This window comes from Manis javanica, chromosome X (genome assembly GCF_040802235.1).
Source record: "Manis javanica isolate MJ-LG chromosome X, MJ_LKY, whole genome shotgun sequence".
In the NCBI taxonomy this organism is placed as follows: Eukaryota; Metazoa; Chordata; class Mammalia; order Pholidota; family Manidae; genus Manis; species Manis javanica.
The window spans coordinates 137,898,359-137,925,978 of record NC_133174.1 but is presented as its reverse complement, the minus strand read 5'-3'; the positions used below and the strand labels follow the sequence as shown (position 1 = coordinate 137,925,978).

General features: G+C 51.0%; 2 protein-coding genes and 1 pseudogene across 15 annotated transcripts in view; 2 read left to right on the top strand and 1 right to left on the bottom strand.

Moving 5' to 3' along the window:
• Positions 1-19,205, top strand: part of CD99L2 (CD99 molecule like 2) — a 98,024-nt gene extending 78,819 nt beyond the window's left edge. For 2 of the 5 annotated variants that reach the window (XM_037000490.2, XM_037000480.2), the window contains 5 exons: positions 10,649-10,687; positions 11,068-11,187; positions 14,172-14,189; positions 15,430-15,495; positions 16,569-19,205. In XM_037000490.2, coding sequence (XP_036856385.1) covers positions 10,649-10,687; positions 11,068-11,187; positions 14,172-14,189; positions 15,430-15,495; positions 16,569-16,633 — 308 coding nt within the window. In that variant the 3' untranslated portion in view covers positions 16,634-19,205. Of the gene's footprint in view, positions 1-10,648; positions 10,688-11,067; positions 11,188-12,049; positions 13,343-14,171; positions 14,190-15,429; positions 15,496-16,568 lie in introns of those variants that run through there. The other 3 variants (XM_037000499.2, XM_037000483.2, XM_037000486.2) reach the window with 2 other exon arrangements.
• A 771-nt stretch (positions 19,206-19,976) lies between these two features.
• The window catches only part of MTMR1 (myotubularin related protein 1), a 69,944-nt gene continuing 62,300 nt past the window's right edge, over positions 19,977-27,620 (bottom strand). For 9 of the 10 annotated variants that reach the window (XM_073227694.1, XM_037000467.2, XM_037000417.2 and 6 more), the window contains one exon: positions 19,977-24,206. In XM_073227694.1, the coding sequence (XP_073083795.1) occupies positions 24,045-24,206 (162 nt within the window). In that variant the 3' untranslated portion in view covers positions 19,977-24,044. The remainder of the gene's footprint in view (positions 24,207-27,620) is intronic. The other variant, XR_012127403.1, reaches the window with a different exon arrangement.
• Positions 21,991-23,279, top strand: LOC108402519 (lamin-B1 pseudogene; annotated as a pseudogene).

Here is a 27,620-nt window from a genome sequence, read left to right as displayed (position 1 = left end):
ATCTTTATTATGTATATTATGTATATCTTCTCTGATCTTTATTATGTCCCTCCTTCTGCTGACTTTAGGCCTCATTTGTTCTTCTTTTTCCAGTTTCGATAATTGTGATGTTAGACTATTCATTTGGGATTGTTCTTCCTTCTTCAAGTGTGCCTGGATCGCTATATACTTTCCTCTTAAGACTGCTTTCTCTGCGTCCCACAGAAGTTGAGGCTTTGTGTTGTCATTTGTTTCTATATATTCCTTGATCTCTATTTTGATTTGTTCATTGATCCATTGATTATTTAGTAGCATGTTGTTAAGCCTCCATGTGTTTGTGAGCCTTTTTGTTTTCTTTGTAGAATTCATTTCTAGTTTTATACCTTTGTGGTCTGAAAAATTGGTTGGTAGAATTTCAATATTTTTGAATTTACTGAGGCTCTTTTTGTGGCCTAGTATGTGGTCTATTCTGGAGAATGTTCCATGTGCACTTGAGAAGAATGTATATCTTGTTGCTTTTGGATGTAGAGTTCTATAGATGTCTATTAGGTCCATCTGTTCTAGTGTGTTGTTCAGTGCCTGTGTGTCCTTACTTATTTTCTGCCTGGTGGATCTATCCTTTGGGGTGAGTGGTGTGTTGAAGTCTCCTAAAATGAATGCATTGCAGTCTATTTCCCTCTTTAGTTCTGTTAGTATTTGTTTCACATATGCTGGTGCTCCTGTATTGGGTGCATATATATTTAGAATGGTTATATCCTCTTGTTGGACTGAGCCCTTTATCATTATATAGTGTCCTTCTTTATCTCTTGTTACTTTCTTTGTTTTGAAGTCTATTTTGTCTGATATTAGTACTGCAACCCCTGCTTTCTTCTCACTGTTGTTTGCCTGAAATATGTTTTTCCATCCCTTGACTTTTAGTCTGTGCTTGTCTTTGGGTTTAAGGTGAGTTTCTTGTAAGCAGCATATAGATGGTCTTGCTTTTTTATCCATTCTATTACTCTGTGTCTTTTTATTGGTGCATTAAGTCCATTTACATTTAGGGTGACTATTGAGAGATACGTACTTATTGCCATTGCAGGCTTTAGATTTGTGGTTACCAAAGGTTCAAGGTTAGCTTCTTTAGTATCTTACTGCCTAACTTAGCTCGCTTATTGAGCTGTTATATACACTGTCTGGAGATTCTTTTCTTCTCTCCCTTCTTATTCCTCCTCCTCCATTCTTCATATGCTGTGTGTTTTGTTCTGTGCTCTTTTTAGGAGTGCTCCCATCTAGAGCAGTCCCTGTAGGATGCCCTGTAGAGGTGGTTTGTGGGAAGCAAATTCCCTCAGCTTTTGCTTGTCTGGGAATTGTTTAATCCCGCCATCATAATTAAATGATAGTCGTGCTGGATACAGTATCCTTGGTTCAAGGCCCTTCTGTTTCATTGCATTAAGTATATCATGCCATTCTCTTCTGGCCTGTAGGGTTTCTGTCGAGAAGTCTGATGTTAGCCTGATAGGTTTTCCTTTATAGGTGACCTTTTTCTCTCTAGCTGCCTTTAAAACTCTTTCCTTTTCCTTGATCCTTGCCATTTTAATTATTATGTGTCTTGGTGTTGTCCTCCTTGGATCCTTTCTGTTGGGGGTTCTGTGTAATTCCGTGGTCTGTTCGATTATTTCCTCCCCCAGTTTGGGGAAGTTTTCAGCAATTATTTCTTCAAAGAGACTTTCTATCCCTTTTCCTCTTTCTTCTTCTGGTACCCGTATAATACGAATATTATTCCTTTTGGCTTGGTCACATAGTTCTCTTAGTGTTGTTTCATTCCTGGAGATCCTTTTATCTCTCTCTATGTCAGCTTCTATACGTTCCTGTTCTCTGGTTTCTATTCCTTCAATGGCCTCTTGCATCTTATCCATTCTGCTTATAAATCCTTCCAGGGATTGTTTCACTTCTGTGATCTCCTTCCTGACATCTGTGATCTCCCTCCAGACTTCATCCCACTGCTCTTGCATTTTTCTCTGCATCTCATCCCATTGCTCTTGCATTTTTCTCTGCATCTCTGTCAGCATGTTCATGATTTTTATTTTGAATTCTTTTTCAGGAGGACTGGTTAGGTCTGTCTCCTTCTCAGGTGTTGTCTCTGTGATCTTTGTCTGCCTGTAGTTTTGTCTTTTCATGGTGATAGAGATAGTTTGCAGAGCTGGTACGAGTGACCGCTGGAAGAGCTTCCCTTCTTGTTGGTTTGTGGCCTTCCTCTCCTCCTTCGCAAGGCACTGGGTTCTTGCAGGTGTGGATGTGGTCTGGATGTTGTCCTGTGTCCTCTGGTCTCTATTTTAGGAAGAGTTTTCTTTGTTATATTTTCATAGATCTATGTGTTTTTGGGAGATTTCCACTGCTCTACTCACGCCGCCATCTTGGCTCCCTCTCTTCAGATTTTTTGTCCATTTAAAAAGTCAGTTGTTTCTTCTCATGAGTTCTTTATGTAACCTGAATAGAAGTCCTTTATCAGGTATATGATTTTGCAAGCATTTTCTCCCAGTCTGTGTTGACCTATCTTTTCCTTAATAGTGGTGTTTGTGAAATAAAAACATTAATTTTTCTCTAAAGTTAAATTTATGAATTTTTTTCTCTTATGGATCATGCTTTGGTGTCTAAGAACAGCGGAGGTTGTGAAGACTTATGTTGTCTTCTAAGAGTTTTATAATTTTAGCTTTTATATTGAGGTCTGTCTTCCATTTTGAGTTAATTGGTATATGGTGTGAGATAGGGGTCTAACTTTATTCTTTTGCATGTGGATATCCAATTGTCCTGTCACCACTTACTGGCAAAGTTAGCCTTTCCCTATTGAATTGTTGTGGTCCCTTTGGTGAAAATCAGTTGACCATAAGCGTGAGGGTTTGTTTCTGGACTCTCGATCTGCCCCATTGAGCTCTACGGCCAGCCTTCAGCCAATACCAGACTGCCTGCTGGGCATGTACTCAGCTTCAGGATAGACAAGGCAATGCGGAGCATTGATCACGGTCCGGCCCTGTGGTTGTCTCTGCTCCCTATTCAATCCCTGGCTAGTTGACTGGCTGGTGGCTTGCTCAGGCTAAAGAAGCTGCTGGCTGTCCTGTTCACTTGCTGCTGACATGGCCCCATTAGCTGGCAGTCTTGTAAGTCACGTGCATCCCCTTTCCTGGCCTGTCTATACCTCCCCAGTTGAACTAGCTCCTGAAAGACCTGGGGGAAGGGGAAAGGAGAGCAACCCTGGGCAAAAAGGCCATGGACTCCAACTGTTGTCACTGGAATCAAACCTGTTTCCTGAAATGACTATTTTTGTGCAACGGATAGCTGCTCACTGAGGAGAGGATTTGTTGATCCCTCGTGCCAGAAGTCTTCTCCCCAAGTATATTTTGAATCTGGATGATTTTTCTTTGCTACCCCTCAAGCTCAGGCCCACGTCACCACGCCTTGGGTCATTACCATAACCTCTCTAACTGGGCTCTGGCTCCAGTGTGTCCTCCACGCAGCTGCCAGAAAGGACCATCAGGAACATAAAACTGATCTTGTCAGTCCTCTGTTTAAAACTGTTGTGTAATTGTGAAAAGACAAACAGCCCAATTAAGTGAGCATAAGATTTGAACACACTTCACAGAGGAAGTTTTGTGATAGATGCCCAAAATCATTATTTGTTGGGGACATGCAAATTAAAACCACAATGAGACACATACCCATGAGAATTGCTAAAATTAGACTGACAAATTCCAAATGTTGGTGTGGATATGGAGCAACTGAAACTCATACATTGTGCATGGGAATGTAAAGTTTCTTATAAAGCTGAACACAGACACAGTGACCTAGCAATTTCACTCCTATTCAAGAGAAGTGAAAGCTCATTGCCCCCCCCTCAAAAAAAAACTCATAGAAGAATGCTCATACCAGCTTTTTTTTTTAATATAGCAAAACAAGCTCTGGCAACAGGAAAACTGTTTTTCAGTAGGAAAACTGATAGACAAATCAAGACATATATACTTACATGATGCAATGAATTGATGACACACAAAAACGTGAGTGAATGTCAAAAACACTATACTGAGAGAAGCTGATGAAAAGACAGTACACACTATATGAACCCATTCACATGAACTTCTGATACTCACAAAACTGTTAGAAATGAGATCCCTGGCTTCCAGGGTTGGGATGGGGACAAGGATTGATTGGGACATGAGAGAACTTTCTGGGGTGATGGTAACAGTCTATATCTTAATGGGAATATGGGTTTCATAGATGTTCACATATGCCAAAGTTTATCAAATAGTACATGTAATATTTGTATGTTTTACCATATGTAAATTTCACCTTAAAGGAATCATAAGCAGAGGTGGAACTCTGGGTAATATGTTTGGGATGAAATGTACTGTCTGCAGCTTGAATGCATCACAAAAATAGGAAAGGTTGATGGATACAGGAATGGATATGATAAAGCACATAACACAAAGTGTGAATTATAGAATCCAGATTAGTGTTCACTGTACAGTGGTCTCAACTTGTTTGAAATTTTTCTTAAGTGTTGGTGAAAATTAAAGCAAAAAAAAAGGTCTCTCTAATGGCTCCCCACTGCCTACAAGGTAAGTTCGAAGCCCTTAGCCTGCTGCCATAGCTCCCTGACCTACACCATCAGGTTGCTCTCATCTCCAAACATGCCAGTGACTGGTAGGCACAGGTCACTGTTTATCTAAGATGCCATTGTTCCCCCAGGCGAATTCCCACTCATTCATCCCTTAAGAGACACCCCAAAGATGGTCTCCTCTCTGGAGCCCTATTGCCCTCCACGAGGCTGGCCCTCAGCACAGCAGCCACCGGCTTCCCCTGGGTTCTCCTGGAGCGGCCGTCATCCTGCTAGTTCAGGAGAGCACACATCCGCCCGAATCACAGCCCCTAACGCCTGCTGTTCTCCTTTCTGTCTCCATGGACTTCACTACCTTAGGTGTCTCCGAAAAGTGGGATGCTACAGTACTTGTCCTTTTGTGTCTGGCTTTTTTCACTGAGCATAATGTTTTCAAAGTTTATCCACATTATAGCAGGTGGCTGAATGAATAATACTCCGTTGTATAGGTACACCACATTTTGTTTACCCATTCTCTCTACTGAGTGTTTGAAGAAAACATTATCTTCCACTTTTTACTATACTTATAGTTACTGTCTCAAAGAATCTGGACCTTGTGAGCCCTTACAATCCATTAAATGCATCTGGTGTAACGGAATTGGGTCTTGATGGGAACGCAGTCATGGCAAAAGAGCTGAAGTGGTAGGACTTACCCCGAAGTGTTGGCTAAAACCCATCAGACCTCAACTGGCTACTGGTGATCACAGAGTGCCCCAGGTCTGCCCGCCTGTGGGCACAGTGAGCCAAATGGGGGCCTTCTGTGGGGGGCTTAAAAGGTAGGGATTTACCCTGGACAGCCCCAATTCCTTATGAACAGCCATTTTTAGCTCACCCATGTGAGAAACTTCCTCTTTGGACTGTTTCCACATCTTTTCCAGCTTTCATAATGGGAAGCAATAAAAGTTTCAGATGTGAAGAACAGCTCTCTGGTTCTAGAGTTCCAGAAGGTGAAGAGAACCTTGTTCACCCAGAGCCCCTACCACTGGCCCGCATGCAGGTGCACACACACCTGGGAGAAAACCCTGGGGCTCACCTCTTTGGTACCTTGGGAACTTCACACAGGATGGTGGGCTTGCAGGGCTCTGTGTCAGGTTGGGGCAGGGGAGCCATCGTGTTGCCTAGTCCCTGAGGTGGTGGGGATGAACAGGACTCTCTGGGACAGTGATGAGTGGCATTCCCAGTGGTTAGCCTAGGCGGCTGTGTGCTGGTCCAATTTGATTTGACTTTTGTAACCATGGGTCATTGGAAACAATTCTGTTTTCCCCCCTACGTTATTTATTCATTTAAAAATTAAAAAAAAATTATTTTGTATTTCTGTGGCCACTTTTTTTTTTGTAATGAAAAATTCCTAAAAATCTAGAAGTCCTAGTTGTGGCTGTCCGAAGTCTACAAAACGTAAAGTCTTTAAGTACTTGAATAGTCCCTAGCAGTCCTAGATAGAATCGTCCCACTAGTGCAGGAGTGCGTGCGCGTGGCGAATCTGATGTGTCAGGCTCGGGGTTGCTGTTGTCAGAGATGGTCAAATGGCATTGCATTCTTGCCTCCCAGGCATGTGGCCGTGTAGGGCGCAAGACGGACATGGCTTTGTGTGCGCACTGTCATCTTTTGTACTTGAAGATGATGATACAACATTTCTGTTAACAACAAGGCTTATTTGTGACTTGCTCACTGAGGCAATGTCTCCTGCCCCAGTGTCCCTGCAGCCAAAGTGGTCACTATGGCTACGTCAGTCTTTATAGCTATGGGGGCCGCTGTGGTTTGAGGGGCCCGAGAGCTCCAGCGGCGGTCCCGAGAGCTATGGCGTTCCACACAGCTAGCTCTCTGTGTAAGTTCCTATACTAAAATTGCAGTCACAGATACACTGAAGGGGGGTATTTCTGATAAGTAGAGGCTACTCTAGTCTCTTGGGTATATAATTGTGAACTTGGAAGGCAAGTTGGGATGTAAAACACTATCCTTGAAAACAGATCCTGCCAGTGATCTATGAAGTAGCCTCTTCCAACTGTCTTTGCAGTTGTGGGGAAATAGGGGTAGATAAATTTGCTTTGGGCTTGTATATTTCAAACTCTTTAAAAATTATATGAAAAATACATTTTTTATTTCACCATCTAGGAAGAATCACAGTAATACTGGGGTATATGCTTGCAGTACTTTTTCTGTGTATAAGTATTTGGGTTTTTTATAAAAATGGGATCATGCTACCATTTTAAAACTATTTTTTTCAGTAGCACCCTGAATTAATACTCTGTTACTAAGAGTACTCTAAGATATTATCATGTTGCCACCTGTATAACATTATACTGTACCCTGATGTATTTAGCCAGTGCTTGCTGCTGTACAGGGAGATTTTTCCTCATTTTTTACTGCTCTGTGCTGTGCTGTGCTCAATATCCTCATGGCCAAATATACAAAACCTTAGTTGTCCAGTAGGTTCTAGCTGTTGAGTTGCTGTGTCACAGGAGGTGTGAATCTTTAAAGATGCAGTTCCTCAAGGGTACCACCAGATGGCACTCTGTGAAGGGTAAACGAGCCTCCACGTCCACCTCTGGGGAGTGTCTGGAGCCTGTTTGCTCAAAAGCTCACCTCCACTGTCTAGTTTTGTAATCTTGGCAGATTTGATCAGTGCAAAATGCTATCCTGTTTGAATTTGCATGGCTTATGGCTCCAACAGCGGGAAACGCTTTTCATCTCCTATTAGACAACTCCTAGTAGATGGTGTTAATTGCCTATTCACACCCTTTGCCCATTTATCTCTTGGGGTCTGTATCTTATTGATTCGTAAAGGCTCCTTTTACAGTAGGGATTATTAAGCCCTTTTCATATACTCCAAAAACAGTTATCTGTTCATCAGTTGGTGACCTTCTGGGTTGTTTCTGTTTGGGACTATTATGAATAATGTTTCAGTGAAATTAGTGACCAGGCTTTTGTGTGCGCATATGTTTTCAGTGCTTTCAATTCTCCTGGGTATATATCTAGAAGGGGAATTGTTAGGTCATGTGAAAACTCTGTGTTTAACTTTGTAAGGAACCACCAATGTGTTTTCCACAGCAGCCAGACCATTTTATATTCCTCTTGGCCATGTTGGAGGCCTCTACTTTCTTCACATCCTCCCCAGTGTTTACCCTTTTTGAATCATAGCAAGGAATGGGCAAGGAATCACTCACAGGATGGGTTCACCTTTTGGGGGGAGGGGGTGGGGAAGAGGAACACTTTTTTATCATCTTCTTAGGATAATGCTTCCATACAATCACAGACGGTCAGATAGTCAGGAATTCCTAGAAATGGAAGTACTGAGCTTTTGAGTCTTTTTGACAGCCTGGGGCAGAGGGGGTGCGGTTCCAGACCTTCTCTCCATATGCCCCCCGTAGGGACAGTTGGCAAAGGCTACCCTGTTTCCATTTCCTGTAACACCCATATAGCCTGTGGTCATAAGATTGTGAGGTTCAAATTGCTGGGAATCCTCGTGACCAAGTATTAATAAAGAGAGAGCTGAGGACACTTTATTCCACCTTGAGGTGGAAGAGGAGATTGAACTGCTCAGAGCTGTCTGGAAATCTAGTGATGTGAACACATCAGCAGAGGACACCTGTGAGGGGCTTGCCCCTACCCTTGACAACAGCCAACTTCACAGCAGAAAGGACTATTAGGCCAGCAGCCAGACCCCAGGCCCTCATGCGTGGCCTTGCTGTTGATGTAGTGCCTTCCATCTTCCTTTCTATTCTTTCTCCAGCAGCAATGATGGGATTTTTCAAAAATGCTAGTGCTCCTTGTTTTATAAATAGCTGTTCATACCCAATCGGGGATCTTACCAAGTACATTTAATGCAGGGACCCAGCCCCAGGTGGACACATAAGAAACCTCGTTTTCTCCCCCCAGGATGTTTCAAAAAATAACTTTACTTTTTAGAGCAGTTTTAGGTTCACAGCAAAATTCAGAATGTATAGCGAGTTGCTATTCCCCTGCCCCCAGATACCCACAGCCACCCCCTTGGCCAGCTTCCCCACCAGAGCGGGGACATCTGTCACAGTCCAAGAACCTGCACTCCCCCAGACTTTTTGGTGAAAGGAACACCAGAATTCATTGCCCCTGACATCCCAGGGCGGCTTCCCCTGAGAACCCTCCATTAGTGTTATGCCCTGAGAAGAGGGCTGAGGAGGAGAGCGCTCAAGGCTGCTCAGTGTCCTGCAGAGGTGCCTGTTGCTCACTGGGGAACCACTGGTCTGGGTGGGCGAGTGTGCACCTTCGGTGAAATTCCCCATGTTCACATGCATAGGTCTGTGAGACCACCGCCACAGTCAAGGGAAAGTACAGATCTGTTACCTGGTGCAACCACAGCCAGCTCCCTCCCTCTCCGCCCTCTTTAATCCCTGTCAGCCACTACTGTCTTCTCCATCTCTTTGATCCTCCAGAACCTTTTGATTTCAAAGTACTGGATAAGGGAGCATTAACCTGCAATTGTCTATGTTCTGAGAATAACTTAAACTACCTGCCAAAGTAGAAGTGGAGGACCTTACAAAACGGGGCAGCCACGTGTAAGAGAATGGAACTGGATTACTGTCTGTGCACAAAAGTAAACTTGAAATGGATTAAAGACCTAAATGGAACACAAAACCATAGAATTCTTAGAAGAAAACTTGGGCAAAAATCTCTTGAACATAAGCATCAGCAATTTTTTCTGGACATGGGCAAGGGAAACAAAATTTAAAAAATGAACAAATGGGACTACATCAAACTAAAAGGCTTCTGTACAGAAAAGGACACCATCAGGAGAATGAAAGGCATCCTACAGTATGGGAGACTATGTTCATAAACGACTTATCTGACAAGGGGTTAACATCCACAATATATAAAGAACTCACACATGTCAACACTCAAAAAGCAAATAACCTGATTAAAAAATGGGTGGAGGATATTAACAGACAGTTCTCCAAAGAAGAAATTGACGTGGCCAACAGGCACATGAAAAGATGCTCCACATCACTAATTATCAGGGAAATGCAAATAAAAACCACAATGAGATATCACCTCACACCAGTTAGGATGGCCAACATAGAAAAGACTAGGAACAACAAATGCTGGCAAGGATGCAGAGAAAGGGGAACCCTCCCACACTGCTGGTGGGAATGTAGATTAGTTCAACCATTATGGAAAGCAATGGTGGAGGTTCCTCAAAAAACTAAAAATAGAAATACTATTTGACCTGGAAATTCTCCTAGGAATTTACCCAAAGAAAAGTTCTCAAATTAAAAAAGACACATGCCCCTCTATGTTTATTGCAGCACTATTTACAGTAGCCAAGAAGTGGAAGCAACCTAAGTGTCCATCAGTAGATGAATGGATAAAGAAGAGGTGGTCCATATACACAATGGAATACTATTCAGCCATAAGAAGAAAACAAATCCTACCATTTGCAACAACATGGATGGAGCTAGAGGGTATTATGCTCAGTGAAATAAGCCAGGTGGAGAAAGACAAGTACCAAATGACTTCACTCATATTTGGAGTGTAAAAACAAAGCAAAAACTGAAGGAACAAAACAGCAGCAGAATCACAGAACCCAAAAATGGACTAATAGTTACCAAAGGGAAAGGGACTGGGGACGGTGGGTGGGAAGGAGGGATAAGGGGGGAAAAGGGGTATTACGGTTCGCACATAATGTAGGGGAGGGGACACAGGGAAGGCAGTACAGCACAGAGAAGACAAGTACTGACTCTATAGCATCTTAACTACGCTGATGGACAGTGAGTGCAATGGGGTGTTAGGGGGGACTTGATAATATGGATGAATGTTGAAACCACAATGTTGCTCATGTGAAACCTTCATGCGATTGTATATCAATGATACCTTTAAAAAATGGAAGGTCTTAAAATTGATTACCTCCTAGTCCTGTAGTGTATCAGAGGGCATAGGTCACATGGGTGGGGTCTGTGGCAGAGGTGGGCTCAGAAGGGCCGGCAAGTTGGGAAGGGGCTGTCCCTCCTGACCCCAAGCTGGGTGGCTACAAGGTCATATAGACACTAAGTGCTTTTGTCCTGTCAACAGGTCATGGCCCATATGGTGGCGGCGACGACTCTGAATCTGGTAAGTCTGGGTCCCAAGGTTTCTGTTGGAAGCAGCAGGGAACAGAGTGCCAGCCTGCTGTCATCTCAGAGTGGGCCTCCCCGACTGTCCCCCGAATGTTTCCGGTGGAAAACCAGGAGGCCAAGGACAAGGGAGGAAGAGTTAAGCCTGAAAATCTGGGTCCCTGGGCAGGTGGCCCCAGTTAAAGAGAGAGACTGCCTCTTCCATGCCCACCTTCCTAGCTACTTAAAGTAGAAGTCCTTACAGAAAATGAGAAGCACCAGCCAATCCCGGGGGCTACAGCATCATTCTAGTGCCCTCTGTGTAGTGGCCTGGCCCTCTTACACTGACTTGGGGGCCAGAGGCTAGAGGGGAGCCAGGCGTCTCTCTCCTTTGCCCAGGAATGTCGGCCGAGACTGGTACCATCGCTGGTGTGGCCAGTGCCCTGGCCATGGCCCTGATTGGCGCTGTCTCCAGCTACATCTCCTACCAGCAGAAGAAGTTCTGCTTCAGCATTCAGCGTAAGTGCACCCACTGTGGCCACTATGACCATGCCCACACGCTTTCGTCCGCTGCCCCCGGCCAGGTCTCTTGAGGGAAGGAGGCGTGGGCGTGAGCATGTTGAGATTGGGTCCATGGGCAGCCAGCCAAGACTGCTCCAAGTAGGCCTCCTGGGCTGAGGTGGCGGTGGAGTTGTGCTTGGGGAAATCCTGGGGACTGGATCTGGGCCGCACTGGAGAGGAGGGCAGCACAGAGGAGGGGGCAGGGCTCCAGGGCCTCTGGGGCTTGTCTTTGAACAACAGGGGGGCCCCTGGGGTGTCTGAGCTCAAATCTCGCCGAGGACCAGTACTGCTGGGCTAGCCTTCACCCTGTCACAGCCAGAAAGCCTTCAGATACGTGGAACCAGGAATTGTTTTATAGGAGCAGGAATGCAAGAGGAAGAATAGAGTGTGGTTTGTACCCTGCCCCTTTGATGCCAGAGTGCACGAGGGAGGCTGCTGCCGTGTCACGCTGTCGCCGTGCGTGTCCGTTGTGGGCATGTCGAGGAGTTACGGCACCCTGCCCTCCGAGGCTGCTCGTGTCCCATGTCAGGGAGCCCCGTGGGGGTACTCTTGGGGCTGAACCACAAGACCACGCTTGATTATATAAGTACAGCGTCCATATGTCGCTGTTTGCTGGGGGGCGATGAGTGTCAGCTCCCGTGCCACAGCCTGACAGACAGTGGTCCCCTCTTCGTGAAGTTTAGCCGCATCCCCTGCCCATAACTCCAGCCTGGAGTGGAGCTTCTCTGTGAACTAGCCTGGGGCCCAGCAGGCTTGGCATGTGGGAATTGTTTAAGTCTCCAACTATTTTCCACCTGGCCATGTCAATACTCTCAACCAGGGCCACCGCATAGAGTGACACAGGCTGCGCATGGCAGTACTTCAGGGGCACCGTCCACGTCTCGACCCCATGGTCCCAAAGCCTGGCCGCAGGTGGCGTGAGCAGGGTGGAGTTAGAACTGGCAGCCAGCTTGTCCTTAGAACAACAACAAAAGTCCCAGCTCAACAACAAAGAAACTGACGGGCTTTAAAAAACAGAAATGCATTGTCTACCAGTTCCGGAGGCCAGAAGTCCAAGGTCAAGGTGTGAGCAGGTTGGCTCCTTCTGCGGGTTCTAGACGAGGATCTTTCCTGTCTTGTCCAGCTTCTGGTGGCTCCAGGCGTCCCTTGGCTTGTGGCTGCGTCACTGCAATCTCTGCCTCTGTTGCCACACGGCCTTGCCCTCTGTGTCCTCTCCTGTCTGTAAGGACACTTGTAATTGGATTTAGGGCCCCCACCCATGATCTCATCCTGAGCTCCTTTACTTTATCCCGTACAGCTCCCACAAACAGGTTCCAGGGATGAGGGCATGGACACAGCTCTGGGGCCACAGTTCCTCCTGGTACAGTGTCATGGCTCCAACAGGTCCACGTACAATCCATGGTTATCAAACACATGCCTGCTGCAAAGCTGGGCACGATGGCTCATATGCCAGGGGATGGCTTTGAGACTTTAAAAAGCATGTTATGTACAGAAAAACTGTAAAAGCTGGGTCCATAGTTATAGTGAGAACGGCTTCGTGCTGCCTGCCTGACGTGCCAAGTGTTTAATGTGGCTTCCGCCCTGAGGGCGCCCTGGCGTGGTGCGCCTGACCACACTCTCCTTTTATAAATGAGCAAATGGGGGCTCAGATTGTCGCTGGAGGAACTCACTCCAGATAGAAGCCAAGGATCGGAAGGGGGGCTGGTAGGTAGGGATGGGGAGGAGAAAGCGTTTACATTGCTGTCTGGATTGTGTCTGTCTTGGGAGCAGTGAGGTGAGGTGAAAAGATGTTATTTTCACACCTGTTTCCTAAAATAGGTGTGAGGTTTTACAGACAGGATTCGCAGGCAACACCGAGTCATATTCGGGAGAGAACCAGAAAGAGGGCGCTGATGGCAGCTGAAAGCTATGTGGCAGCAACGGTGGGGTCATGGCGTGGGGGGCAGCCTGGGGGTGCGGCCATTACCATCGCTAAACCCACTGTCCCGAGGAGGGAGCCAAGGGCGGAGTGCCCCCAAAACTTGAAAGAAGCCCTCCTTTGCCTCTGCATCTGTCCCCGGTGCTACCAAGGTTCTCCCTGTTCCAGGCGCTCGGCCTCCCCTCCCAAATGTCACCTGGTCCCCGGATGCTCAGGGCCCTCACCAGCCTCAGAGGGGTCCCCATTCCTGGCACTCATGCCCCCTACGTGGGTCTGCTCTGGGGCTGCCTCTCGAGCATCACCGTGGCCCCTGCCTGTCCAGGGCCCGGTCCCCTTGTTCTCCATGTCGATGGCTCCTCAGCCTCCGGCCTCCCTGCTCTCCCCAGCGTCCGGCCCATGGGCCCCCCTCCTCACTCAGCTGCTCCTATCCTCGGGCCTTCCCAGCCCAGGGCCCCATTGACCGCCTCTCTCGCGTGCTGCCACAGCGCCCCCTGCCCACCTGGAAGGGCACTCTCAGGGCCCATGGGCCTTGGATTCTGTCCCACCCTCCTGGCCACCCAGCCCCCTTCTGGACTGTGGGCTTCAGCCACTGATGTGTGTCTGGTGCCAGTGCTAGGCCGGAATCAAGGAGCTCCATGGGCGTTTGTGGGGTGGCTACGCCCCCTGAGAAGCTGGGGCTCGGGACCTCCCATCCTACCCTTTCTGCAGAGCCTCTTTCCCTGAGCAGCCTCAACTGCCAGCACACGGAGGCCAGGGAAGGCAGAGCAGAAAAACTTTCTGTACCCAGGCACCGGGAGGTCCCAGGGGGACGGCAGGTGGCTCCTGGGAGGGCCCGTCCCCACCATGGCCCTCAGGGGCTCTGGCCTCTGCTACTGCCAAGGGGCCTGGGTTTGGGGGCCCTTCTGCTTCCCCCGTCTCTGCTCTCAGGACTAAAGGTCAGCGTGTTTCGCGGAGAGCTTGTGTGGTTTGTTGTTGGGGGCTGAGTTCTTGCTCCAGGGTCCTAAGCTTTGTGTCTTGCCTTCAGATGCAGCGGAAGGTCAAGGTAACGATGTGCTTTGCCTTGGTTTCCTCCCCAGCTGCCCGCCTCCCCCTGCTGCACTTGTGCTCCTCATTGCTCTGTGCCTCGCCCACCCCCTTGCCTGGCTCCCACCAGCTTGGTGGCCACCACGACCATCTCTAGCTTTCCCTGACACATGGGAGGATGCTGCCGGCCATGCCCTCTGCCCCTGGGCCCAGGCGGCTGGGTTCCTGGATGTATGGGGTGGGGGTGAGGGTCTTGTCTGGGACCCAACGGCCATCATCCCCCCCCCGGCCAGTGATGGAGTGTTCAGGGCACCCCCACCAGCCTCTGTCCATCAGCTGGGGACAGCTTCTGCCGGCTGCATCGCCCACCCTGCCTGTGGGCCAGGCATGCCCGCCAGTGAGCAGCACCTGAATTTTCCCTGGGCCCACCTGGTGGCCGCCTTAAGCACAGCAGGCACGGGGCACATGCGCGGGTGTACTCGTCCAGCACCGGGATCCTGGAGGCAGCCTGGGGTCAAGCGGCTGGTTGCCATGGCCCGCTTTTCCGCAAGGCTCTCATGAGTTAGCCTGCCCTCAGCTTCTCCAGGGCTGAGACCCCGGCTCTCCCCTCGGCAGCATGGTGCCCCTCAGTGCCTGAGTGCCGGCGCACAGCAGAGGCTACAAAGAGGCCCCAGGCCCCTCCTGATGGTAGTGAGGAAACCCAGGTGACAGCTATAGCAGAGCTGCTCTCAGTCGACCCTGAGCTCTGCACCTGCGCCTGCTGCCTGTGGGGGGGCCACTGGCCTCTCCACGCAAGTGCTGCTGGGAAGGTTGTGCACTGGCACGAGGCTATGCTGGCATCTCCACAGCAGAGTCCCACTCAGCCACATACCCTCCCCTGCACTGCACCCATCAGTCACACGTGGTGCTTGGCTCCCTGCCTGACCCAGTATGTGGACCCATGGGTGGCGCTGAGCCCTGCCATCCATCAGGTACCCCCTCTGCTGGGCACCTCTGGCCTACAGTCTGTCATGTGGTGGCATCTACCCTGTGGGGATGGGGTGTTGGGGATGATGATGAGAGCTCCTGGGCAGAGCAGCATGTTCCCAGCCAGCCAGTCTTCACCCCGATAAGGACGCTCAGGGGCCCGGTGCCAGCGGCTGAGTCCGATGGCAGAGGTGTGCCTTTCTCATTATGAAGAGGCTCACCCAGGGGCTCCCCATCGCAGTCAAGACCTTTTGGCTCTGTCAGTCACTAACCCTGCCCTTTGCCCTCTGCAGAGGGTCTCAGCGCAGACTACGTGAAAGGGGAGAACCTGGAAGCTGTTGTGTGTGAGGAGCCCCAAGGTGAGACCGACTGCTCGCTGTCCCATATGGGAGGCCTCTAGTCAGCAGGCTGCACTGAGTGGGAAGCAGGAAGCACAGACGTGTCTGTTTCTAGAATTCCCAGGCTCTAAGGGGCCCGCACGGTGCCTTGGTCAGCCAGACCCCAGCTTCATGACACCCCAGCCGCTGGAGCTACAGCCAGGGCCATCCGCTGCTGTGTCGGGGGCTTCTGGGCCCTCCTGGGGCTCGGCCTCTGCTCTCAGGGCGCACAGGCCAGGGCCCCTCTGCCACCTGCCACCACCACAGAGATGCTGCCGGCCAACCCTGCTGGGGCTGTAGGGGGGCTTGGCACACCCTTAACCTTTCAACTGGAAAAGGGCCAAAGGCAAGAGGGAATTGGTTAGAACAGACCCTGTTTGGGGGCAGAGTGGACCCTGTTACCAGCCACGTACCCCTGCCTTTGCCCTCTGTGGTCATCAAGTGCTTCCTGGGTTGGGGGAGCTGTGGGTGATGGGAGGCTGCACAAGGTCAAGGCAGGTACAGCCTGTGGCCCAGAACACTGATGGTCATGAAGAGGAGCAGGCGAGGGGGATGCAGGCAGGGAGACAGGAGCTAAAGGGGGTGGTGGGCCGGGGCCCCCTGCTGAGAGGGGCAAGGTGCTCCAGGCTGGGCCAGAGGGGGATTGAATAGCCTGGATTCAAACGTTGGAAAACTGACTATACAGTGGCATTCACTATAATAATTTTAAGACGCTTAGCCATCATTGTGTGAGCATCTACTATAAGCAGGGACTGTGTTGAGTGCTTCGTTTAAAAGACTCCTTCCAGGAAGCCTCCCCATTTTACAGATGAGGAAATGGAGGCTGTGCTGCAGGGTCTGCCCAGCATCCTCCTCCTCCTCTCCAGGGCCCAGGGCTGCCCTGATGGGGGACAGAGTGGGCATCAGAGGGGAGGTTGGCCAGGGTGAGCTGATCCTCCCCAGCCCAGGACAGACAGACAAGCAGCTTTCTGTTCCCAGCAGGGGCCTCACTGTATGTTTGCACTTCTGTGCAGGGTGGAAAGGGGTCCCTTCTTACAGGCTGCTTCTCTCCCTAGTGAAATATTTAGTGCTGGAAACGCAGTCTGCGGAGCCGCCGCCGTCCAAGCCGCCCCGGATCTGAAGGCCCGCTCAGCAGCAGGCCCATGCAGTGGCGCCACCGCTTGGGACCCAGCTCCCGATTTCATTTGGCCCTGCAGCAGCTCCACACCTTTTCGATGTCATTGCTTTCTTGTGGTTCTGAGTCTTCTGGAGGAGCTCTGGGTGTTTGTGAGTTTAGTTTCAGTGCCTGCCCTGCCACAGGTGCTCTGAAGAGACTGGGACAGGCTCCCCAGAGGCAGCCTGCCTTCCCGCCTGCACGAGCTGGGCAGGGGAGACCAAGATGCTTAGGGGACAGGAAGGCAGGCCCGGGGCCATGCGGTCCCCCGCCTGCTGCACTGCCTCTCTGTACTGGGCTTCCTCAGAGCCGGCGGGAAGCGGGGTTTGGCCAGCTCGCACCCACTTCACTTGGAGCCCCTGCGAGGAACAAACCAGTGTGAGCAGCAGGTAATGCCCCACACAACACCCAGGGGTCGTTTTATTTGGTTCCTCTTTCCAGTTCTGGCTTCTACACTATTGGCTCTGAGACATCTGGTCCAAGGGGAGGCTTTCCATGTGTTTTAAGTGCAAACCTGCATGTCCTGATAGTCCTGCCCTGAGAGTTTAGGAATCTTCTGAACAAGTAGGAAGCTGTGACTCCCGGGCCTGATTCCCACCTGATGCTGTAGGGGAAGGGGGGAGGCTGGGTGTGATCTCCTGAGTGACAGGATTAGTTTTTAAGAATCACTTGTGTTGGAAATGCGTTTTATACTAGGCGGGGGACATGCTCACCCTGCATCCCGGCTGTGTGCTTATTTTGGTAGCAAAAGCTGCACGTGTCATGAATGAGCATCATAGCCAGAAGCATGCTTTGGGGGGCCTTTAAGATGTACTTGAGGGGGTGGGGAGGGAAGGGGATGTTTGCTTGGTTCAGTGACACATGCCTGACTTGGTAATTCGGTCATTCCTCTGCCTGTCCTGTTCTGATGAAGAGCATGGGGGGTGGTGCACACACTGTGTTGATCACCGGCCCAGAGCTGCTCTGGGTAGGAGCAGCACTGGCTTCTAGGTTGTTCTGTTTGGCCCATGTGTGGTCCTGTCTACTCTCTTGTTGGGCTGAGCTGGAGTCACTATCTACTGATAATCAGTTTGCAGTGTCAAAAAGTACTTTTGGAAATGCCATAGAAGTCAGCAGGAAGGCAGTCTGATTTTCACAGCTCCGTGGGCCTCTTTGCAGTGCAGGCAGCCCTGCATGCTCCACAGGACAGATATTTGCTCCTTCACACCCGCTGAGCTTGGATGAGGCAAAGCCAACTTCAGGAAATACCAGAAATCTGAACAGGGCTGCAGGTTATATAATGCACACCTCGCATTTGTTTTAGCAGTTGTCCTAAAAATACACTCGTGGGACAGTAATCAGTGTGCATCTCAAGGTCGCCCTTTGGGCCAGCTCACAGTGCATGCCCCTGGACCCTGCCACGGCCCTCCCATGCTTGGTGCATCACCCAACAGGCCAGGATCGGGACTGCTGGGCACTGAGGGGGTACCTCTGTGGCGGCCTGTGCCCCAGGCCTGCCATCAGGTTTACCAGTCTTGTCCCTCCCAATGGTGGCCAGGGCTGATGGCCCCACCCCCTGGCCAGTGATGGGCAGGAGGTGGCTACGGAGGATTATTGTGTCCACAGCTTGTTGTCACCTAGCTACGGTGACAGCCTGAGGAGGGCCAGTGTCCTAAGCAGCAGATGGGGCGGGAGAGCAGGGCAGCGTTCAGCAGCTCCTTGTCGTAGACTGGCTCCTCGCCGAGGTTCCGAAGGCATTTTAAGGGAAGAAAAGCAAGGCAAGGCTTGCGTGTGATAAAAACTCTTCTTTCCCTGCCCCCGGGAAGTTGGGACACTTACAGAAAAGTCACAGGATGAGTAATGTGGCCTGTGTGTCCCTGGCCACAGCCAGGCATGGTGCTGGCACTAGAAATGTCACCAGGCTTCGCTGGGAGGCCAGAGGTTGTCCACCTTGGCTTCTTTCTCACTGAGGCTCGCCTGATGGTGAAGGCCCGGACGTCCTGCGGCCGTGGTAACATCCGCACCCCGGCTCCACTTCCTCAGCAGCACTGACTTGGTGAAGAGGAGCCCCTTTTCTCCCATCGCAGTCGTCTCGTGCCTTCTGCAGCAAGCCTGTTGCCCACCCCGCCCCTGCTCCTGGTGATGGACGTGCCCCAGGTGCCCATGGCAGAGCGCTTGTCCTGCGGGGAGGGACGCTGATGCTCCCAGAGGCCTAGGGTCCCTTGTAACAGTGTGTCTGAGATGCACCAGCCAGCTTTGGTCCATGTCAGCGGTTTGGGGAGGTAAGAGAGGGAACTAGACGGAGCAACTGAGAATGTCCAATGTGGCAGTTTAACCAGGGTTGGGAGGTGCAGGGTCTCCAGCAGCCTGTGCGCACACAGGCAGGGGGGCTCGGTGCTGTGGGACCCGCTGCCTTGGCTGCTTGGGTTGGGGGTTAGTACCAGTTCTCTGAGGAAGAAAGGGAGTCGGATCTCAGACCTGCTGTCCTTTTTCTGTGCTTGTGATTTAAGTGTGAACTGTAAACTGTTTGCATTAAACAGTGTACGCTAACAGATCACTGTATTCTGAGGTGTTCAGGAACTTCCTTGGTCAGGCGAATGGTGTCTCAGTGTCGGGGGTTGCTGGGGGGCAGCCCTCCTTGGGGTACAGGGACCCCTAAGTGCTGTCATTCTTTGCAGCCGGGTGCAGAGTGGCCTGTGTGGGAGGAAGTGCACCCTTGTCATCCTTGTCATAACCTCACAGCTTGGCTTGCAAACTGAAAGACAGCCAGATGTTTCAGCAAGATGCAGGGGGCACTGGGAGGTTTTTCACAGGCGGCCAGCCCTTCCGTGCCATACCAGCCCTGGGGTAAGAGCGCCGCATCCTCAAACCCACACCCACCCTGTGACTCTTCTCTGAAGCAAGTCCTGCAGGGCAGCAGGGGCTGCGTGCGGAGAGGGGACGGTGACTGGGGGTTCCCAAAGGGCTGGCATTCCTTCTGTAGACTTGGGGTGGGGACCCCTGGGCTTCTCCAAAGTCCACCCCATCATAGGTTCTGGGACTCAGGGCCTTGAAAGACAGCTTTGCAGCCTCGGAGTGGCCCCTGACCCTCTGCTGTCTTCTTGCCTCGAGGTTAAGGTTGAGGGGCATTTCAGATTTTAAAATCGGAGCACTTAACCCATTTCAGTCAAAATCCTCAAGATGTATGATGCATTTATGACTCAGTAAATGAATTAAATCAGGTAAAGCAGTTCTACATAGGTGACCTCTGCCTGGCAGGTAATACAGTCACACGTATTGGATGTGTACTAGTTTTCCCCGAGGGAAAAATCAAGTACTTAGAGACAACAGGCCCACATAGCAAACATTATTTTAATTACAGATTGAAATACAGTGCATCAGAAGAAGCAAATAAAATACCAGTTTTTAAACATCTGAACCATAGGTTTTACATTCTAGTGCATTAAATAAAACAAAAAATAATTCCTTAGGTAACAAAACTACAAGTTGTTTTAGAAAGTATTGTGGTAGGAACCTAACAAAGGAAAATGGTTGTGCTGCTTTTGCATCACAGAGGAGTTTCTAGGGCTCCTCAGGCAGCCCAGGCTTGCCCCCAGCCCCAGGCTAGCTGCCCTCTACGAGAGAAAGGCCCCTTCGCCTGTCTGGTCCTGTCAGGAGCATCGGTCCACACTGAGTTTAATAGTCTTAGTGCAGCTGAGGGCTTAAATATTTCTGGAAAAAATGGGAAATGTCCCCATTTAAAATGATCAATGAATAATCCAGTTTATCCATTCATAAATAAGCTTTCAGATGAGTTGGGAGAATCAAAAGCTAATATCAAAGTACAATTTAGAAATATCTTCCATATGATACAAATTGAGAATTGATATTAGGTTATCAAATTACCTTGAATAAAAATTTGATACGTTACAGAGACCAGATAATTTTCTGTAAGAATCAGAAGGTTCTAAACTGGAAAAACATTCATTCCCTAAGCATCTGACTATAGAAAACTTTAAGAATACAGTTTTAAAAATTAGGTCAACACGTAGGGCTTTGTGTGGCATCCCAGTAATGTGAAACCCAGCAGATGCCCCCAGCAGCTATCCTCAGGTCGAAGCCAATGAGCTGCCAAGGCGCCCTTCTCAGCCAAGGCTGGCTGGGTACCTGCCGCGGCTGGCAGGGACGGGCATGGCCCTCGGAGGGAGAGGCTGCGGCCCGCCGGGACGGGGCGCAAATGCACAGGCCTGACACACCGCACAGAGGACCTAAACGCTAAGGGTGGACCAGCTGGTTACTCTAAATTCCTGTCCAGACTGACGAGAGAGTCCAGAGCCCCAAAGTGCAAAAGCAGGAAAGCACGTGCTATGCTTCAGGCCACCCTATGAAGCCACAGAGCAGTGGCTGCTTTAAAATACCGCCGTGCGGTTGCATGAGTAAACCGGGGTGAGATCTGCAGTGAGAAATACCGTGTCTGACAGGCAGGGAACGAGTGAAGAGGGCCTCTGCAGCACTGAGGGGCGGCTGCCAGCCAGGCCTCCTTGCAGGAACCCTCGGGGAGCCCTCAGTGTCCCCTCCACAGGGCCCTGCTGTCCCGAGGGAAAGAAACCACTGCTTCTGCCGTGTAAATGACACATTCAAATGGTGCTTCAAATGCACCGCACACAAGTCAGCATGGGCTTTGTTTGAGAACATTTCTCACAGTCCAGTTAAGCAGATGCTTTCTTGGGTGACTAGTCTAAACATAAAAAAGGGCATAGGAAAATAAAGGCATGTTTCTCTTTAAAAATACCTTGTATGAATCCTACCATTTGCAACAACATGGATGGAGCTAGAGGGTATTATGCTCAGTGAAATAAGCCAAGCGTAGAAAGACAAGTACCAAATGATTTCCCTCATTTGTGGAGTGTAACAGCGAAGCAAAACTGAAGGAACAAAATAGCAGCAGACTCACAGATGTCCAAGAAGGGACTAGTGGTTACCAAAGGGAGGGGTGGGGGAGGGCGGGAGAAGGGGATTGAGGGGTATCGTGATTGGTGCACATGATGTGTGTGGGGTCACTGGGAGGACAGTGTAGCTCAGTGACGAGAAATAGGGCTCTGTGGCATCTTACTACACTGATGGACAGTGCCTACATTGGGGTATGGGGGGAACTTGATAATAGGGGTGAACGTAATAACCACATTGTTTTTTTTTATGAAACCTTCATAAGAGTACATCAATGATACCTTAATAAAAAAAATTTCACCTAAAAAAAAAGAAAGAATCTGATCTTACTGGAGCCCAGCTGAAGCTTCGAGAATATGAAGCAGCTCTGAATTCTAAAGACACAGCTCTAGCCACCACTCTTGGGAACAAAAAAAAAACTTAGAGGGGAGATTTGGAGGATATGAAGGATCAGATTGCCCAGTTGGAAGCCTCCTTAGCTGCTGCCAAAAAGCAGTTAGCAGATGAAACTTTGCTTAAAGTGGACTTTGAGAACCGCTGTCAGAGCCTTAATGAGGACCTGGAGTTCCGTAAAAACATGTATGAGGAGGAGATACATGAGACGAGAAGGAAGGATGGATGAAACACGCTTGGTAGAGGTGGGTTCTGGGCGTCAGATCGAGCTTGAGTCCAGGCTGGCTCAAGCCCTTCGTGAGATGAGAGAGCAACACGATGCCCAAGTGAGGCTGTACAAGGAGGAGCTGGAGCAGGCTTACCACGCCAAACGCGAGAATGCCAGACTGTCATTGGAAATGAATACTTCCACTGTCAACACCGCCAGGGAAGAACTGATGGAAAGCCGCGTGAGAACTGAGAGCCTTTCATCTCAGCTTTCTAATCTACAGAAAGAGTCTAGAGCATCTTTGGAGAGGATTCAAGAGTTGGAGGACTTGCTTGCCAAGGAAAGAGACCACTTTCGGCGTGCGCTGTCTGACAGAGAGAGGGAGACGGCGGAAATAAGGGACCAGCTGCAGCAGCAGCTGAATGACTGTGAGCAGCTTCTCGATGTAAAGTTAGCCCTGGACATGGAAATCAGCGCTTACAGGAACCTTCTGGAGGGTGAAGAGAGACTGAACCTGTCTCCAAGCCCTTCCTCCCGCGTGATGGTGTCGCGAGCGTCCTCAAGTCGCAGCGTTCGCACAACTAGAGGGAAGAGGAAGAGAGTCGATGTGGAGGAGTCAGAGGCCAGCAGCAGTGTCAGCTGCTTTCATTTTGCTTCCGCCACTGGGAATGTCTGTGTTGGAGAGAGAGATGTGGACGGGAGGTTTACCCGCCTGAAGAACACTTCGGAGCAGATCAGCCAATGGGAGGCTGGGAGATGGTCAGAAAAATTGGAGACACATCGGGCAGTTATAAATATACCTCAAGATATGTGCTGAAGGCGGGGCAGACAGTTACAATCTGGGCTGCGAACGCTGCAGTCACAGCCAGTCCTCCCTCTGATCTCATCTGGAAGAACCAGAATTCCTGGGGCACCGGGAGAGACGTGAAGGCCATACTGAAGAACTCCCCGGGAGAGGAGGTTGCTCAAAGAAGTACAGCCTTTAAAACAACCATACCGGAAGAGGAAGCGGAAGCGGAAGCAGCAGCCAAAGTGGCTGTTGAGGAAGGACTTTTCCTCCCGCAGGGAGCCCCAAGAGCATCCAGTAAAAGCTGTGCCGTTATGTGAACTTCTCAAGTCAACTGTCCTCCTCAGAGTAAGGACGGGTGGTGACCCTTGCCTACACGCAGTGCAGAGCCTTCTCCGAAGCACAGAGTATTTTTATGTTTTCTTTATGTGAATTTTTAAGCTGCAAATCTGATGGCCTTAATTTCCTTTTCTGACACTGAAAGTTTTTAAAAATAAATTCATACCCATACAAAAAAAAATGCCTCGTATGTACACAACAGTGCTGGCACCAGAGGACCCCTAGCGTAAGAACTGTGGACTAGGGACTAGACAGCAACGGGGTGGCTTCCCCTCCCCACACTTCACTTTGAGTTTCCAAGTTGCAGCAAAGAACTGAAGGAAGCCATGTGGCTGGCAATGTGGCCTTTAAAAAGTGAATGATGGTGGTTTTTCAAAGGAGTTCCCCGGGAAAGCAGCGGCGTGGGCCCTCCTTCAGCCGACGCCCTGTGCTCTGCTCCATCCACTCCGGCCTCTCCCGAGCTGCCCGGATGTGGGCCGGGTGGCTGCCCTGAGAAATCGCTGGCAGGAGGGAAAGGGGGTGTTCACAAAACAACACTAGACAACAGGGGGCTGTCACCCTGGCACACAAATGGCCACTGGTTGGAAGTGCCTCCAGACGTGGAGGGCACTGGGCCTAATCCTAAAAGGCAAGATCACAAGCTACAGCCCTGATGGTGGCAGGTCCCTTGCCTGAGCTGCTGCAGGGAGCAGCGGGGCAGGATGGCCTCCCTGGTTGCACTGGCCAGAACGCCGCCCTCAAACACGTCAGACCGAGGTGTGGACGGGAGTGGCTGTGTGGGTCGGCGAGGAGCCCCGCTCAGATGGGGACGAGGGGCGTGCAGCCACCTCCCGCTGCAGGTCCTCCACCCGCTTCTGCAGCTCTGCCCGGACGGCCAGCAGCTCCTTGAGGCTCTGGTGGATCGGCATCTGGGGGGCAGACAGGGTGTGAGATGTGGCAGCCCGCGCCCCTGGCTCCTGTGGTGCGCCCATGACCTGATGCCCAGTGTGCAGGCCTTCCTGGAGCTGGGCATCAGCTGCCCCTGTGGCAACATATTTGGGCCCCACTGTGCACTCCATGTGGCAGCCTGACAGCCTGCAGGGGCCCCACAGGCCGACCAAGACCAGAACCCAGTAGGAAGTGGGACCACAGGGTTCCCGGTTCACCTGCCTGCCATTGAGTCAGCACTTCCTACACCAGGAAGTTGTGCTCCTTGTCACCCATCTGGAAGGTTGCTGGCAGAAGCCCCTGGGGAGGGCCAGAAGGGGAGGCCTCCTTCAGCAGCACCTCCCCACCCCATCAGCTTTCCCCTTGCAAGCCGTGGCTGAGGGGGTGGGGCAGAGAATGGGAAGGGCTTTCTGGGGGCACAGCGCCTATTCCCTCACTCAGCTAGAGAGCCATCCTCGGCAACAGCCAGCTGGGGACCCGGGAACGCAAGGCCTGCTTTACCCTCATGCAGCACTCGCTCTGGGGGTGAGGCTGTTGGGGCAAAGGAGGCACAGGGCAGTGGCTGGGGTGCATTGCCTGGGTCCTAGGCCTCAGCCAAGTCCTGTGATACCCACTCAGCACCCTCCTGTGGCGTCTTCCTGTGCTCGGAGGGTAGCAAACTGGCTGTGGCCTCAAAGCCCTATGTGGTGTGACCCCACCCGGCCTCTCCTGCCGACCTCTCACCAGATCCGGCCTCCTCCCCGCTGCAGCATTCCAGGAACTCCCAGGAGTGGGAAGATGCCGCACATGTGCTGCCCCATCTGCCTGGAGGACTCTTCCCCCACCCCTCCTTTTCACCCACATCCTACAGGGACCAGCACCAAAAGGAGTTTCTGGTGGGTGGGGGTTTGGTTCACTCCAGTCCCCACAGGCCTGCTTGCTTGGTCATCTACGTCCCCCGAAGGCAGAGCTGTCCCATCAGGAGTGCCAACTGTGACCGGTGCAACTTGATGGAAATAGGAGGCCAGGTGCCTCCAACCTAAGGTGCTTTGGGAACCAGCACTTGAAGAGGCTAAGAACAAACTCCTCACTTTGGCAGGCCACAGGAAGAAGGGAGGGGACAGCACTGGTGGCAGAGGCCCCCGAAAAGCAAGGGACAGGTACCTTACTTGCTGCTGACCTCCCATGACATGGGCAACAGCTCCCCTCCTTAGCCTTAGGGCCCAGTTGGTATTTCCCTGCTTGAGGGATCATTTGATTCAAATCGGACGGCCGGATGCTTTGCAGGCAAGCTGTTCCTAACACCGCGCACGAGGCCTCGGAGCCGGGCAGGCCATGCAGAGGAATGCAGTCCACACACACCCAGGCGCCGACACTCATCGTCCATCTCCATGGAGCCTTCCCTTTCTTTTCCCGTATGTCATCTTCATTCACACTAAGTCGAGGTCATGCTTGTTCCGAGAAAATGCCCATGTGGGGCCAGTGCCCACATGCACTGTGCCCAGTGCACTGAGGGATTCGGTTCATGCTCACACCCCTGCCAGGTCTCGGGAAGGCTCAGGACCTTGCCCCACATCAGGTATCAAGTCACTGTCAGCGACAGGAGTTGGCTCTAGCCCGGGGGCACCCGTCCGTTCCACGACTGCATGTGCCAAGTTGCAAGAGCTCAGCAAGCCATGGCTCCACTGGCCCTGCCGTCAGTGTGTCAGGACTGCTGGGAGTGTTAGGCAAAGTCCCCACGTGTACACTGCCCAGAGGACCCGGCTTGTGGCAGCAAAGCCTCCAGCTCCTATGACTGTCACCATGATTCTGATTCTACTTGTGCAGCTAAGACTGAGTGCCACTGAGAACGGACATGGACTGCAGTTCACAAGTTTTAAGAAAGGTCTGGGCCCTGCCCTCACCAAGTTTGCAGTCCAGCCCCCCACCAGGCTGGTAGCACCAGCAGAGGGAGCCGGTGTGGCGGAAGGGACACTTTGGGCCCCGGAGCCACCCCTTGGCCTGGCAGCATTTTCCAACCTGGCCTGCTGAGCTGCGGGGACAAAGGCCGGGGTCTCCTGCCCAGAGTAACTGCAGGTGCGGGAGGAGCTCTGCAGGGCTCCTCTCTGACCCTGTCATTTGAGTCAGTGAGAATACTGCTTGATAACTCTCTCTCCTTGGTTTCAGTAAAGTGGCGACTTCCCAACACTCTGCCCTTTGTGGAGACAGGCAGAACAGGACCCCCACACGAAAACTTGGAGAGGTGCCTGAGCTGGGCAGGCACACGACAGTGAGGGGACACTGATGGGAGGCAGAAGCCAGCTTTGGTGCCTGAGGAAAACTGGCTCTAGCGACTGGAAAGACGTACTGAAGGGGCCCCTGGGCTAAGCATTCCAAAATAAAGCAGCTGAGGTCAGAAAGGGGGCTAGTTCTGGGCTGTGGGCGCTGTGAGAGGAGGGCAGCGTACCCTGCACTCAGACGTCCTCAGCTGGAAGTGGCGACAGCTGCTGCTAATGGGGCTGGCAACCCCCTGGGCTTGCTGAGGTTTCCAGGCACACACGCCACCAGAGAGTTCTCTTTCAAATGACAGTCTAATAAGGGGTGGTTGTGTCAGGGGCCTACCCTTGCAGAGTGCAAAGTCTGAGAGGAGAGAAAAAGGGAAATGATAACACGTCATCGTGACAGCCTGGCAAACATAATCCAGGAGCTCAGGCAGAGGGGTACCGGGGGCCAGGGGTGGAAGGTGAGGGGAGCTGGGGCCATCAGGGGGCCACAGGAGGCCAGCCCTGCACCCACTGGGTGACTATGTGACTGGCTTTGGCTGCATGACTAGAGGATGACATGTCACATAAGGTGTGGGTCACTCTGAAGAGGGAAAGGATTTGGGGACCAAAGTTGGGAGGCGGTTTCATGGAAGCCACAGGTGACGGTGCCCTGGTGTCCTGGCTCTGCCTGGCACCCCAGAGCTGACAGGATGATGCTCGCTGTACAGGCCTAAGCATGGAACATTAGAAATTAGTTCCTGATGGCTTACTGGCCACAAATAAGATTGGAAGCTTGTATTTAAAGTACTGACCACTGACCAAAAATTTTGATTAGATATATACTGTTTGTTTCCATGGGGAAAGGAGGCAAAACCGCTGCCCCAGCCTGACGTTCTTCAATGAAGGAGCCATTTCACTGTTAGAAGTTAGCACTTTGCTAGTCCAAGCACCTGCTAAACCTGGAACCCATTGCTACTGAGAAACATGCTCTGGCCCCACACCAGTGGGTCCCTACCAGCTCAGCAGGGCTCACTGGCCTTGCCGCTACGTGCGGTCATAACACAGGAGGCAGCAGTGGCCCCTTGCCCCACGTGAGACATTGCCTGGTACATGATTAGCAGCAGGGGCCTCATGTAGTAAATGGAGGGAAATTTCAGGTCAGGCGAGGTTTCC